Consider the following 17,058-nt stretch of genomic DNA (forward strand, 5'->3'; position numbering starts at 1 on the left):
ATTTGCTTTCTGGAATATAATAATTACAGAAATTTTAAAATTAATATTTATATGTGTATGCATATTATATAAAAATGAATTCAAGGATGGCACATAGTCTACTAGGGAACATTTTCTTTTCTTTCTTAGAGGTTGTTTTGCAGGAAATGTATATATTATTAGATTATATTAAATCTAGAATTATTATCATAAAATCAATTAAGACACATTTATACAAGTAGAAACAATATTAGTAGAACTGTTTACTTAAAAGAAATATAAACTAATGGAACAAGATTTCTGTTTAAATTTATCTAAGCCAAAGAAATAAATAAGCTTAAAATGAAACTCTTAAAAATGTTTGATGTTTTAAATTGCACAAGCCACAAGAATGCCCTTAGAAAATAGAATAGAGCATAAATGTTCTGCTTCCCTTAATAGGTGGTATGGGAAAGAAAATATGAATACTGGTTTTCTTCAAACATTTCCTAAATGCCATAAAGAAATAAGTAAATATTTAAAGATTTTTAAACTTTACCAGAATTCACCTTCATACAAGTCAGAGGCAAACACTCCACTTGGTTTCAGAAATGGTTATACATAACAAGTGATTCTTATTCCAAATAAGATCTACTAGAATAGCACCCTATGCTATCTTGGAATAACCTAATCTGAAACATTGCCATTATTCCAATGTGTGGGTCTATAGCTGAGTAAGAGACCAGGACCCCCAGTCAGTACTCCCACCCATGTCTGGCCTGTAGCCACTCCCTTCAGCATTAATAATATGGTACTTTTAGCAAGGTTGAGAGGGAGCATACATCATGCTTATTCTTTCCAAGTGAGAAGCATTTTTAATATCCTGTTTCCATTATGAACTATGTTTCATGTATTTAATTTTGAAACAGAGTCAACTTTATATAGTAATTATGGTTTTTAAAAAGACTAGTGGAAATTTAGCTATACTCACAGCTTAAATGTAGAAACCTATCTTTTTGCAGATAAGCAGCTCCCTCTATATGGATCATCTGGAGACTGAAATATTACTTAATTTTTGTCAAGTGAAAAAAAGCCCAACATATTGACACTTAATTTTTAAAAGCTCACAGCACCATGCAAATTGTGTTTTATTACCATCAATAAAATCAGAAACATTTTTAATAGCTAAACACTCATAATACAAGCTCATAAACAACTTCTTGATTTGCACACTTTGGGATTTAACTCTGTCAAGATGATATATTTTACCATTGCAAATGCTCTATTTGAATGCATTTATTATGACTAACTCGGAGCTATAATGATTTTACTCCATTCATTCTTTCTCAGTGCTGGTGTTTTCTTTTATTCTGATAAACGTTTCTTTATCTCTATGTATTCTATTTTTTAAGTATCTGTGCCAAAAAGGGGAGGAGGGCACATATTAATGAAACCAAATAAAAATAAAATATAGACTAGATTTTCTTTGACATAAAGGAAATAGAGATTAGAAGCACAGGTCAGATCATTATTGCTTTTTAACCTGATTTAATTAAATAGATGTTTCAGACAGTGATTTGATGTGCTCATGTATGCATTTTGTGTTTAAGTTAGCATATTGTATTTTGAAGCCAGAGAAATGAAACAACAATTGAAGTAAAGGAATCTGCATACAAAAATACTATTTCGTAAACAACATTCTAGGCAACTGCAGTTCATTAAAAATGCCCACATTAAATATGAGTAGAATGTTACAATTAATCTCATTTTCTCTATACTGGCACAAAGTAAATACTTCGGCAATTTATTTTCATTTGATATAGCTTAACTTTGTGTATATGATTTTTTTCTACAAGTCACTAAGATTGCTTCAAGGAATCTTTAGAGAAGGGAGATCTTTCAAACAGTAATATTTTGGGATTATACTTAATGATCAACCATGTCCCTAAATTCATATACATTTAAATAGTTAAATTTTATGATTCACATGATTTTAAAATTACAGTGGGCCTTTAATTCTACACTGGATCTATACTTATTGTAGACGTATGCTAAAATTCATTCTATTCTACATGAATAATTTAAAATATTTTACTTAATATTACATTTTTAGACATAATAACTAAATTAATGTGTAATTTAATTGTGAAGAATTGACATTGTTTGTGCTTGACATTAAACTTTTGATTGCAGAAGCATGTATTTCAAAAAGACATCCACCTTGAATAAACATATTGCCAGCTGTAGCAAAACAACCAGGTAAGAAACTAGGCTGCCCCACCCATGAAGTTCTTTTTGTCAGAAAGTCCTGGGTAACCTAGATAACTGATCACCTTGGGTAACCTGGTTTCTCCCTTCCTGTGCTCTAATTCCCATTCTTATGTTTTAAATTAACCAATAAAGGGTGAACCCACAAAACTCTAGACACCCCACCTTTGAACCTTAATAAAGGCAGAGCCCAGGTCTGTGCGCTCTCTTTCTCTTTTCACCAGTGACCTCACTATGTGGCCCTCCAGAATCTCTGAGTAATAATTTTGTTCCTCAAAGTTCCCTACTGGTTTCTTACTGAAGTACAGCCTGCGATCATTTAAGAACAAGGGCTGGTCCAACCTCAACATTTGGCCCTTCTGGAGGAAATGTCTGTGAGGGCTCCTAAAAGCAATAGGAGCTGAGGCAAGTGCCTCAAGCATTCCTAGCGAAAAGCATCACTATCAATAGGCTGGGACCAACACAACAGTACCCATCTCTAAATTTTGAGATTGGTCATTATTATTCTGGTTGTAGATAATTTGATAATGGTTGATTTCTTATATTAAAAAAAATATGTCTTTTGTTTTTGTTTTGTGGTGCCATTGTGAAATAAGGTATCTTTACAATTACCTCATTATAGTTAATAAATTGGTTCATATTACTAGAAAAATGTATGATTTTATTAACAAAAAATTATTTCACCATTTTAAATTCTGATGTAAAACTAAATCAATACTTGAATCAATAATTCATTTGGATTTTTACATGGATTGTACAAACATTTTCATCATTACTTTTAGGATTTATTTTTTCCTATCTGATATACTGAAATGCATGAAGTATTTGAACAGACCCTTAGTATTAGGACAGGGAGTATATCAGATAATTCACATCTTCTCTCTATATATGTCATTTCATTTCTATACTTGTAGTGCAATTACAGTCTTACAGAGGCAGAGACAGGTAATAATTAGGCATTTAGGAGTTTTTCTGTGTTGGTAAGTACAAAAATTCAGTTGTGAATTCTAATTTTAAAAATCATGATAAATAGACATAATCACTGATATATCTCACTGTGTCTCATATATGTTTCTTGACTTTTCAATACCTTTATATCATGATCTGTAAATGAGGGTGCTTGCTGTTAAAGATTCTTAGATTATGAGCTAGTTTATATAAAATTAAACAGTATGATAAAAAATTTTTAAAAATGCTTTCAAATTAACGATACCATGCAAAAATAATATTAATACTAGAAATCATATCAGGTCATTTGGAAGCATTTTATAAATTATCATATTTAACTCATTAAAGTTTATCTCATTAAAAATTTATTACAGTGACCTAAAAAAACCCCAAATTTATAAAAGAGTATATATAGATATAGATATACAGATATATATCTTTTGAATTAGTTGATAGGATTAATCAGGCCACTAGTCTTAAAAAGTTGCAATTTCTATAAGCAGAAAATTAAAATGTGTTGTAGCAGTGATGCTTTGTAATGCAAATATTTAAGAGATCTATAAAATGTTCAGGTTTTAGGTATAGGATAAATAAATAAGAATCCTATAAAATTCAAAGAAAATTTATAAATTGTTGTTATAGTCAAGGATAGATAAGTTCCATATGCTCTAGTGCCATTTTAATATTTAATTTTTTTCAAATAATCAATTAAAAATAGGTTTGAAATTAAAATGTAATCAGTGCACTAACACCAAAGAATTTTGCCAGAATTAAAACTAGAATTACTATAGGAAAAATATACCATTTCAGATGCAGCTACATGTGAACACATTTGTTTTACTTAAAAGAACTAAGCAATCATTGTCATACATTGAGTGCTGATTATGTTGCCAGAACTCTAGACATTATCCAATCCTCAAGGCAATCTGAGAATTAAGTGTTTCTCATTTTTCTGACAAAAATGCTGATGCTAAATTTGGTTCATCGTCTAAGACCAAAGACTTTGTAAACAGAAGAACTGAAACTCACACCTAAAGATATTTCTCAGGCTCACTTATTCTCTGTCTTTCCCGTGACTGTTCAAGTTTGCTCCCTTTTCTGTGTTATAGCACCCTTTTTTGTAAAAAGGTACTGCTAATTGCCCGCTTTTCTTCCATATGGTTGAAGCTCCTCTTCCTGCACACAAGGATGCATTTCATGTACAAATTGAAGAGATGTGCAAATTCTCAAGGTTATGACTAACAATTGAAGTAGCTTCTTTTGGTCTATTTTATCTTGATTTTTAATATAGCAACAGCTATGTTTCTTTATTTTTAATTGGATATTTACCATATCTTAGGATAGAAATCTCAGCAATGGCAGGGGTGGTGAAAGAGTGTAAATGGAGATATGAACAGTGATTCATTTGTGGTCATTTATTAAATAAGTATGTATATAGTGAGATAAATGTTATAGTTTATGAAATTTGAAGAAATGCCATTTAAACCTTATAAAATTAAATATAGTTAGCTTAGTAATTTAGATTACTGAATGAGAGAAAGAGATGAAGAAAGTAAACAAAAAAAAAATTGGCAAGCTGAAAATATTTAGTTCCTAGCTTTTCTTAGGCAACATATTCTTATTATATCTTTTAAACTATAATTTGGAAACATCTTTCACTAATTTATACATAAATGAATTCCACTTAAAATATAATTGCACCTGAAACCTCTAATTTAATAGGTAATGCATAGCTAAGTGAATATCATATAAATTAAAAGGAATATAGTACAAAAATCGTAAAATATTTATTTATTGACTGAATCCCCACCTCCCTCAAATATGGACTAGAACATTAATCATGCAGGTGAGCTTGGTGACCTCCTTCAATTCCCAGTTGTTCGTTGAAGATAGGAGGGAAAAATAGACATTACACTAACATTCAATGTTGGTGCTACTATTTTTTCTGTATAAAGCAGATGCTATAAATTGCCTAACTCATAAAATACGTTTTCTTTTCACATATCTTTGTGCCATTTGAAAAATAATATCTTGCAACTATTAAGTAAAAAAAGAGGGAATGGGGGGTATGTGTGTGTGTGTGTGTCTTCTTTGAGGTTTATTTATTTGTGTGCTCCTTTGAAGGAAAAATAAATTTTTTCAGCACTTTTGAATTCCATGGTGTAAAGTTCACAATACATCTTAGGAAATCTTTAAAAAATGAATTTCCTTGAAAAAGTAGAAAATTGATTTCTTTTTAGCAGGCTGGTTAAAATGGAACAGGTAAGAGTCACTTAAGATGCATGTAAACAAATATAAAAGATTTGTTAAACACTTCACTTTGAAATAAAATATTTTCTATTATTTTAGCCTAATATATATATATATATATATATATATATATATATATACATTCACAAAGAATATGAATACTTTTCATTAATTAAGTATAGACACTGATTATTTGGGGGAAATGCATCAATTTAATTGCTAGTGATTTCAGATACAATATGTTTAATCCCCATAATTTTAGGACCTGGCATAGTGCCATTTATATAAACAGCAGGTACTTGATAAATATTTATTGAAGAAGAAATGAACTAGGCTTTTTTTCTTATAATTAGGTCTTTTAAAAAAAGTTGTCAATATATATCTCTCTCCTTTTCCAACAAAATGATCTGTTTGTACAGTCAGAACTTAATATCATAGAGATTTTGTTGGTAAGCAGTAAATTGCATTTCATTTGAATTACTGTTTCTAAAAAAAATCTTTAGAAAAACAATAAATTAAAGCAAAGTAGAACTTTAGATATTTACATTTCATATAACATCATAAAGTATTTTTTAACTTTTTCTTCATTTTTATTATTTTTCTACTCATTTTTACATAAGTTGTTATAAGAATGATCTTTAATCTCTTCTACTTATAGATTTAGCTCAAATACAGTTTTTTTAGTAATACTAGGTATTTTGAAAAATTCTTAATGTTACTATCATCAAGCTTTAGCTATCAATCTTGTACACTGTATAACAGAATTGACCAAATTATTAAAAATGAACAATTATAAGATACTAAAATATTTTTCTGGAACAAGAGAAAAAGTAATATAGTAACTATAAAGCAAAAGCTAGCAGCAACTCAATATAATATTGAGAATTACTAGAAATTCTACAAAACACAAACAGTCTAACTGAACAGTCTTTACAAGTGAAGGAAAATAATGTTAAGTCTATCCTTGGCAAAACTTTAGATATATATTATTGTAAAGTCCTCATGATTTCAAATTACATTGTTACATTTAACACATATTAGGACAGCCAACATGACATAAAACATGTATAAGAGTAAATGACAGACTTAATTAGGACAAATTGTCTCTGAACATTGCTTATGCAGAAATAAAGTTTAAAATGTGTATTTCTCTAATGTGCTCAAACAACTTTTTATTTTTTCGTCATCTACTAACTACTTAAAGACTACTCAGAAATGCTTTTTTATATTTCTGAACGATGACATAATAATTATTTTTGCCCTTAAGGATTACTTCAATTTAGGTTGCTCTGTTTGAGACAAACATACTTATTAGTAAACGGATGCCAGAAATTACTCATGGAGCCAACCATCAATTCCTGTCATCCTGGACAAGTCTAGAACATTTGCTTTCAGAACATTCTGTTAGTAGAAAAGTAGCTCCACTCAGCAAATCACTTCAGGCTGACATATTGAATATTCACCTAAAAGTTCTATGTGGCAAATAGTTTATAATGACCCCTGGATTATGCCAATTTTACAACAAATTCAATGCAGGCATTTTAATCTAGTTGCAGAGGAATAACAAATCATTAACATTAAACTAGGGTCTTAAAAAAGCAAACACTACCTCTGCATTTTTGAACATCTTATTTCTTTGCATTTATAGGGTAAGAAAAAAAAAATGTCCCATGTTCACATTTTAAACTCTCAATGTTGCAGAGCTCCATATATTCTCAACCTATATTCTGAAACATTTTCATAAGAGTCATAATTGACACTAAGAAAAATTAAAATGTACCATCTTGTCTCATATTTTATTCCAACAACCTTAACTGATAGTAACTGAGGTGACTTAATTACTTCTTAGAAGTAAGTAAAATTGGATCTCTATTCCTCTACCCTTTATAAAACCTTTAAAAACTCTATTTAATGTGTTTCCCAGGCCATAACAAAGAAGCATACTGTACCTCGTATGTTGCTGGATGTTGCAGATGTGGTTTGGCTGGCTGTTATGGCTACAGTGGTTGTGACTGTTGCAGTGGTAAGGGAGGGGATGATAGTAGTGGGAAGCAAAGTGTTGGGAACATCTGGTGAGTGGAAAAAAAATATAAAACAAAATCATATCATGCAAACAAAAGAGAAACACAAATGATTCAAATTACAAATACATATATCTTATTTGGGTTGAACTTTTAACAGGCTTAAACAGATTATCAGGTACAAAGCTGGCGGTACCACGCAGTTCTTGTCATTTTGTTTTTCATTGATTTTTAATGCTCCTACACAAAGCAAAAACTTGGAGCAATGTTTGACTATAAGCAGATTGCCTGCAATATTTAGAGTAAAACTTAAAATGACAAGAATTCATTCGTTCGCTGAGTCGTTTAAGAAGTTTGACATGCAGTAGCAAAATGCAGAGGTAAAACAGAAGCTGACATGCTTTGTCAAAGAAGTAAACAAAGAAACAACACAACAGAAAATAAACACAAATAACACCACCATATAAGATTAAAGAAATGTTAACGATGGATGAATATATGCATGTTAAATACTCTGATTTTTTTTAGGCAAACAATGATAGGAAATAGGATGAAAGCAATCTTTAGATACAAACAAAAAAGAAGCCAACTGTTACTATTATTATTACCATTATTTTGCTTTTCCTTTTCTCACAAACGGTGTTAATGTACAGTTTAGAATCTTATAATTCTTACCCTGATTAGCTGGTAACGCCTTCTAACAATTTTGCAGTACCTAGGAGTCTTTAACAAGTATTGGGTCAACTAGCATGGAACTCAATATTCTGAGCTGTTTATGACTTATTTTATTTGGCATACCTAGGAGCAGTTATTGAACATATATCTGAACCATAATATTCAACCCCTAGTCCATAATCAGTCAAAGTTGGCAAAAGTTGACAGTAGATTCAAATACAGAGAACATAAAAAAGAGAAAAATTAGCTTAGAGTTTAACACCAAAATCTTCCTTTCACTCAAAAGCAGCTAAAACTTTGAAAAGCAGCATAGAGAACACTGAAACAATATAGCCAGTGTCAAGCAATGAGAACTTCAGTAAGATCCTCAGAGAGTCAAATCTTGTCTCAAGTGGATAGGCATAAAATTTACACAGTGAGGAAATTAGAAACAGTTCACAAATTACCTCTAATTACTGTGCTGGGGTTTGATTTCACATGTTTGCTACACAGCTCCTATATATTCAGAGTGTTTGACAGATTATTTTGCTATTAAAAAGCTTCCTGTCATTCTCTCAGTTAAAGTCTCTGAGTCACACCAATTTTTTCTAGTTCCTTACTTCTGATAAACAGCCCTACTCAATCCTCAGACTTTAACCTGCTGAATTCTCTATGCTGGAGACATCAGAAAACAGCATGAGATCACTCTCTTATCTTTGGTATTTATGTTTACACCTGTTTCCTGGCCAGTCACATTAAGAAAACAACCTTCTGAAAACCCAATGGTGCTACATTAATCACTAGAGAAAATGGGTATTGTCTGGAGTGCGATTACCATGATCATAAAGTAGAACTGACTTCAACAACATTAAAAATGAATAAATATTATGTATATGTGCACATATGCTTCTTGTTTACTAATTTCTATAATAACTTCTTATTTTCATTGTAAGCTTTCCTAAATAGTTTAGGCAGGCTGGAGGTAAATGAAAGACATTTTCTAAATTTAAAAAAAGTAATTTTAATTTTCACGCATTTCCAAAATAGAAAATAATATATTCTTTGTCTGTTAGCAAAATCATCTGCTCATTAGGATCTCAAAATATATGTATTTCATTAGTGCAAAGGGAAATATCTTCTGGGGCTAACAAATATAAGAATATACAATAATATTAGTCCTTTAAAACTCCATGGAAAGAACCCAAGATTACCAAACCTATCACTGATTATAAAATATTACATTATTTGCTCTCAGAAAATGGGTTAGAATAAAATTTCATTGTATCTGAAAAGCAGTGTTTCAAAACCAGCTATATTATTTGATTCTGGAGTGCAAATAACAGACTTTTTTTTTTTTTAAGCCAAAAAACCCTATATTGTTTGGATTTTTTTCCTTACTTCATATCAACAAAGATGGGTAATAATTAACTCTGATTTGTTTTGGAGATAGTCTATATATTTTCATGAGCATTCTTATATAAACCAACAATATCCTATTTCCCATATGAAGATGCATGATATATAGGGTTTCGCCTAATATTCAAAAAACATTTAAAAAATGGGTAGTTTTAATAATTGTTGATCCACTTTAAGGGAACTGTCCTAGAGTCTTCTACAGGGTCCAGATAGATGAGATAACACCACTAACCATTATTGACTCATAGTCTGGCTCCTGCTTATCTGCTCATCATTCTCATCTTCTCCCCTTGACTTCATATGTACCTAAAAACAAACTGGCTAAAAGCAATTTGATGGAAAGAGCCTTGGCCGATACAACAACTGGGTCAAGAAAATGACCTGTCAAATAAGAAATGTCTCCCAGTCACTGTTACATATTTTTAATCACTAGTAACATTATTTCATCCTACATGTTCTGAAACATTTTAAACACTTTCATTTTTGCAAAAATTTTGAGGGTTTCATCATTCTGTTCTTTCTTTTTATCACACATTCATGTCCATCCAATTATTTCAACTCTATTGTGAAATAGCAAAAGTTGAAATAATCTTAACATTCAATACCAGGAGATTAATCAGAATCAACTACAACTCAACAATGTAAGATTAGTTAGAATTAGTTGTAATTCTCAGAAAGGCCAAGGAAATTGTGTGATATTTCTCTTACCTAAACTTTCTATTGTTCTGATTTTATTGTTGTCAGTCTCTCCACTTGACAATTAATCTTTGAATAGAACTCTCCCTACTTTATTGTTGGTACCCTAGCACAATTTAGAAGGTCAACAAAAGTTTACTAAATGAATTTGTTCATAGCATTATAAAAATAAAACATATTTTAGGGGATCTAGAAAAGTTCACTTTTTTGACAGGTCAACTAGTCAATATAGAACTAAAATATTTCATTACTTCTGCTCAAAAAAAAAATCTTCTCTGTGTTTAATACATACAGACAATTTTTATTTTCTGAAGGATACATTTACAAGATTATAACCTACAAATTATTTCTTCAATAAATTTCCTTGCTAACAAAATGAATCTTTGCCTACATATCCTGCAACTTTGAAAGCTGTGTGAGCCTGACCTGAGATTCATGTATTCCACACCACCTTATGAACTCTCTTCAGTTTCAACTGATTTGAGACTTTCCAAGAAAGGGTGTAAGACGACGAGGGCTCACTAAGTAACTCTCATTGTGATCAGTGGTGAATGATCTCAACAAATTTATGAGTTGTCTATTATTATCCCCACTTAATGGATGAAAGAACTTTGAGATAGAGTTTCCTCATCTTGAAAATTACACACATATGTATAAATATGTTATATTATAGAGAAAATTTTCTTAAACCTAAGTATAATGCAAAGAGAAATTTCTCTAACACTCCCATCTCAAGATCATTTATTTTATCTGTATGATTGTAACTCTTTTTTTTTTTTTTTTTTTTTTTGCGGTACACGGGCCTCTCACTGTTGTGGCCTCTCCCGTTGCGGAGCACAGGCTCCAGACGCGCAGGCTCAGCGGCCATGGCTCACAGGCCCAGCCACTCCACGGCATGTGGGATCTTCCCGGACCGGGACACGAACCCGTGTCCCCTGCATCGGCAGGCGGACTCTCAACCACTGCACCACCAGGGAAGCCCTGATTGTAACTCTTGTCAAGGCAGAAATTAGTAAAATTTTGAGCTGTCTTCCTAAGTCCAAATACCCAACTCCCTAGTTTTTCTCCTACAAATGAGTGGCAACATTTGGAAACATTCAGCAATTATTTTAAAGGTCCTGGTTTGATGCATTCACTTTTGGCCTTTTATTTAAACATTGATTATGAGACTGAAGCTACATTTTCATAAGGAAGTACGAAATTGAAAACATGAGTAATAATAATTTGCCTTAGTTTTAAGGTATCTAGAATTCTGTACCTTTTAAAAACCATTATGTTGTTACTACAAAGAATACTCAATCAAATATAGTACAGGATAGAAAATGCAGGTAATTTTGTCCCCAAGACACATCCATTTTTATGTCTCCAAAGAATAAAAATATATTGATTCATATGCAGAAGAATTACAAACATGTGCACACACATAATAAAAGTAAGTTACTCCTGGTTCAACATTAATTTACTAATTCTGTTTATAAAGCCACATATTCTGCAATCATATTAATATTATAAGTAATTTGCTGAATATGACTTAAATTTAGAAGATTTTAATATATGTCTTACATGTTTACATCCTATGATTTAAATGGACACTAAGATAACTATAAATAAAAAATAGAAAAATTAATGGTATGCAATTTATGAATATTAAAATTCAGGAATGATAACTGTCTAACAGACAGGTCAGTCAATTAACTACATGATATTTCATCTCTGTTTTCTACAATACAAAGATGGGCTCAAATTTTTATTGTCATATTCCTTGGAGAGCATGTTAATTTAATCAAATACTGTTGAATTTGCCTGAAAAAAAAAATAGTTAAAATAAGAAGTTAATCATTTATAATTTACAAAAGAAATTTACTGTATTATATATTTTCTAGATGTTAAAGTATAAATAATGAAGTTAGTAATTGATAAAATATGTAGTGCATAAAAAAAGGTATCTTGAGAAGTGCACAAAGTGAAAATAACTAGATTTTATTTTTCAATTTTAGTTTAGATCTGATCAGATAAATTAGCAAATACAGATAAATTATTCAAATATAATTTAAATCCAAACAAGAGAAATTTCAATAAAGTTCTTCAAAATCAGAAATAAAAGCATATTCTAGTTAATAATAAATTTGTTTGAATATGATATAAAAATATTTTCAAGTTGTTAAAATTTTTATCACAATATATACAAATGTGTAACACCAGATTCTCTGAAATTGTGATTATGTGTTTAAAATCTTTGCCTAGCACATTAAATCTTAGGGAACTACTCTATATACTAAAATGGATAAATCTTGCTAAAATAGCTTCATGATTTAAGTAAGATATTAAAATTAATTCATAGCGGTCTATGACTCACTATCTAAAACTTTATAGTTTTAGTGAAAACTATAGTAACCATAGTAAAATCAGGGATGTCCTTTAAAGGAAAAATTTGAGCATTTTTATTGATAGGAAACTGAGAAAAATAAAGGTCCCAGGCATGAAAATATTTGCTTATAGTTTTACCTACACATAAGATGTGAATTAAAATAAATTACAGTTTTCATTTTGTTTGTAATATATATAAAGTGTTATTCTGACATAAAAGGAAAACTCAGGAGTACTTCAATAATATCAGACAGAACCCCAAATCTAGTCAATTGCACAATTGCATATTAGTGCAGACAAAGTCTAAGTAGGCTGCAAAAGTTACTCATGTGAGTGAATGTTGGGTTACAAATAAATGCAGTGTAAATACTGTGCGTTACTTCTGTAAGAACCTATTCACTTGCAGAAACACAATTTTAGCTCACACAACAAAGCTGTTGAATCAGGAAACTAAAATCTTTGTGTCCGGAGACCATGGCTAAACTTTGCTATGATAAAGTCATCAGTCCACCATGTCTCCTGCTTAACCTACATGACTCTGATGTGAACTCCAAACTGCACCCACCATTGTCTTCAGATACCTCAATGTTAAGGTTTTCTGGAACAACAGGGGCTTGAGGTCTTCAGAGCATATATATGCCTGGCTTCTTTTCTTTATTTCTTATAGTACCAAGTTAACATAAACAGAAAAGCAAAGCCTGGAGCACAAGACATCTTCCCTGACACAAGTGCTTTCCCCAAGTTCTAGACTCAGCTCTTTCTGTTCTCTTTCCTGCCATGTTCTCAGAGCCACATCCTGTTTCACAACATTAGTTTTCTCTTTCTTATCTATCTTTCAAGTCCAGTTTAAATATGATCTCATTTGTAAAGCATCCCCCAATTCTGTAAAGTTAATACCTTCCCTCAGTGTGCTTTCAAGCACTTTGCACACACCTCTACACATGATTATTATACATTATATGACCATGACATGTATATTTATGTACCTATCTTTCCAATAAACTGTAAGCTCAATCTTTATAAATCAACTTGTCTTTGTTTTTAAAAATATAATTTTGACTTGGGACAAATTTACTCTGACCCAAACCCTCAGTATCACCCAATCTCATCTTAGAATAGTCTCCCTTTTCTTGATGTACCTAGTGAAACACCACTCTCAAGTTTCAGCCTGATTCCTACCTGCTCTGTGAAGACTTCCTTGACCAAATAAAACCCAACTGATTTCCCTTCTCTGAATACTTTTTGTGTTTTCTGAGTTTACCTCTGCTTCCCTCATTTTGTTATCTATACCCCTCTGCCATGACAAAGATGTTTACATTCATGACACACTACTATGAACACATCCAGTGTTATGTGTCTCTCACTAGCTACATAGCTCTCTCTCTCCTTCCCTACTTATCAAAATACATGTGTAGCACTATGGTAACATTTAAAAATTTTCTCTAATTAACATAATCAATTAATACACTCAACTATTCTAACTTTTATTAATAATAAAGTTCACCATAAGTAGAATACATATCAGAGCTCTTCATTAAATCAGTGGTTGAAAACCGGAAGGCTATCACTTTCACTTGGCACTTAACGACTACTAGTGTTTTCTTTTTTTTTTTTTTTCCATGAACCAATAAGATGATAATCTAACAGAAGAATTAGACATCAACTCCATGGTATATTTCAGTGCTTCCTTAGGGCACCTAGCTCTATGCTTTGAATTTGACTGGTGCTTTATAAATAATGCATCTTTTGGTGGTAATAGCAATGTTGTCAATAGATAGGAAATGGTATCACTTTTAATAACATGAAACAGTAATTGAGCCTTACACATGGTTAATCTCTGTAAAAGACTGTCCTCTCTCCTCCTTTTACCATTCATGAGGTAATTTTTAGGAATTCCTGCTAAGAGTCTTCAAGTCTAAAAAATAATTTAGAAAATTAAAATGCAGCATACTGAAGAATCTTATATTCCAAATGCAGTCTTTCAGTGTTTTTAAAAGTGTTAGAGCTCTAAATCACAATATCCAATTCAAAATAATAGAAAAGGGGCCCTTTTTTTCACATCCTAATGAAGGAATTCGAAAAATGCAACCACATTTTGTTATTGGAGCTTACTAGAGCACAACAGATCCTGTATAACCTTGTCAAAATGAAATCAGTTCCAACAAACACTGTATACAATAAACTGAAGAGTGGTACAGCACCCTTTTTCCAGTAACGAGCTTTTCAGGTTAAAGGTATGTTCTGTTCTCTACAAATTCAGTGTACAATAATTTCTAACTTGTCAACTTCTTTTGTTTTGTGGCAGTTTCTCTTTTTAAAAATTGCTTTCTGGCCCATTCAGAATGGATTTTCAGAGCAAAATTAAGTCTAAAGGGTCCCAGAAGCCCAAGCTGCTTGTTTCTCTCTAAGGACTAGTGTTCAATCGGGAGAAAAACTGCTACCATTTAGTTTGGACTCCATATGTCTACTTCCTTTCTGCTTTATGTCACTAACTCCCCTGGGTGGTCCCAGGATAATCAAGAGTGAATTCAAACCAAGGATTATTAGTGGAGATATAGAAGATTATTAGTGGAATATTATTAGTCAGAACTCGATGTATACTAGAAGTATTAAGGTAAGAAGTGTCTTTTTGAGAGAAGTTATTCGCATATCCTAATTTTAAAAATAACAGGCATCCTTAACTTTACTGATAATTGCACTGACATTGGAAGCAATTGTAAGAGGAAAAGTTTACTGTATTTGCTTTTTTGCCTGTGCAGAGAAGGACATTTATCTGTTCCCATTATATTCAGCTACATGTAGCAGCCTATTTGGGTTATAGCATAAGAATGGATTACAGTACCAAGGCTCTTACTTAAATGACAGCCACCAGGTTGACAAGGCCTCAACTAGCCAGAGCATGCCTCTTCTTCCAGAGCTGTATGGTAACCTCATCTGCTTCATAAAAAGGAACCCTTTTAAAAATTAGATTTGAATGCATCCCTTTTCATTCCTCTGATAGCTTCAACTGGCTTCACATACTAAATGGAATCCTCATACAATAAAAAAAAGCTGTTTTTGAAAAATGAAAAATAAAATGTACTGCAATTTTAAACTGTAGGTGGTAACCAAAAGTCATACGTAATTACAAGAAAAGTTGATGAATAAAATCAGTTTGTCATTTGAAAAAAATGTATGCATTTTTTTTCTTTAAAATACACTTTTACATTCCAAACTGACAAAGGAAAGTGAAATTTAAAGTGGGGAAAAATGCCTTTGAAGTGGATGATTCCATACAATTTAGCTCCACCTACTTCCATACTAGGAGTTCTTTCCTAAAAGTTCTTTACCAAAAAGTAAATCAGATGATTTGATCAAACACTTTAAGTTCTGTGAGGATGTCAGTTTCCTCCGAGAGAACAGTACTGTCGCCCATTAGAAGAGAAACTTAAATCAAATATAAATATACACAAGGGGAAGTATGATATAGTAGAAAATTACTGATTGAAAAATCCAGATATTTTGATTTTTCATTTAGGTTTTGTGATAAAATAACTGAGAGACATTTTGCCTATAATTTAATCCTTCTGAATCTATGCTTCTTCATCTAAAAAAACAGAGTTTAGACCTGGTCATTTATTCATAAATTATTCCTCTTCTTATTTAATACACAAATTCCATAAAAGAGTAACAATGGGTTCTGGAATCCTGAACTAAATATCCTTAAGGCTTAACTAAACTGTGCTACTGTACTATGTTACCAATTTGTATAAGTTAAAAAATGCTGTCATTAAATTGGAAGTTATTACACAGCACTAATTCTAGTAAATTCTAATTTTCACATATATGTTTGTTGTCTGATCGATTTTTAAGGTAGTAAAATGCATTCAAATAGAATATCTAATATTGCAATATAAAAGCTTATTTAAATGAAAATTAAAGGAGAACTTGGGAGTGTTTCAAATATATTATTATAAACTTGCTATCCTGTAACTTAAAATCAACAAGGGCTATTTGTAGATACTTTTTGTGTAAGCATATTAATAAATAGAGTCTCTTGGATGTATCCACAACAGATAATCCCTAATAAACACTAAGAATAATGTTAAGCAGAATTGTGAAGAAATGCCTATTGAACTCCACTTTTAATATGCCCTCCTATCACCTGTAACCCTAGAATTCAGAGTTCTCATGCAAAAGCAGGGTCTTTCTTAACCTTAAAAAAGCTTATTTAATAAACTAATTCACACATGGAATTTGGTGACACAGATTGATAACCTTCCCCAAATTATTTATATTTAAAATATAGGCTCAATAAAGAAGTGAACATTTTACCAAAGTAATATATTTCTAATCGTGGAATTTCATATTCTCCTGGCTATGTCTCCTGAAATATTACAATTAATGAGGGGACCTTGAAACATCTGTGATATTGCATCATGGTAAAACATATGAGTGAAAACACCTCACTGGTTTATTTTTACTAAGAAGTCCAGGCATA

At 31.3% G+C, this 17,058-nt stretch overlaps 1 protein-coding gene across 2 annotated transcripts in view; it reads right to left on the minus strand.

The window, feature by feature from the left end:
- Nucleotides 1–17,058, minus strand: part of CADM2 (cell adhesion molecule 2) — a 244,690-nt gene that overhangs the window by 52,475 nt on the left and 175,157 nt on the right. The window contains exon 6 of one of the 2 annotated variants that reach the window (XM_065876195.1): nt 7,374–7,493. The exons of the other annotated variant lie outside the window; for it this stretch is intronic. Within the exon in view, the coding sequence (XP_065732267.1) occupies nt 7,374–7,493 (120 nt within the window). The remainder of the gene's footprint in view (nt 1–7,373; nt 7,494–17,058) is intronic. 2 annotated transcript variants of the gene reach the window in all.

Source organism: Phocoena phocoena, chromosome 4, assembly GCF_963924675.1.
Source record: "Phocoena phocoena chromosome 4, mPhoPho1.1, whole genome shotgun sequence".
NCBI classification, from domain to species: Eukaryota; Metazoa; Chordata; class Mammalia; order Artiodactyla; family Phocoenidae; genus Phocoena; species Phocoena phocoena.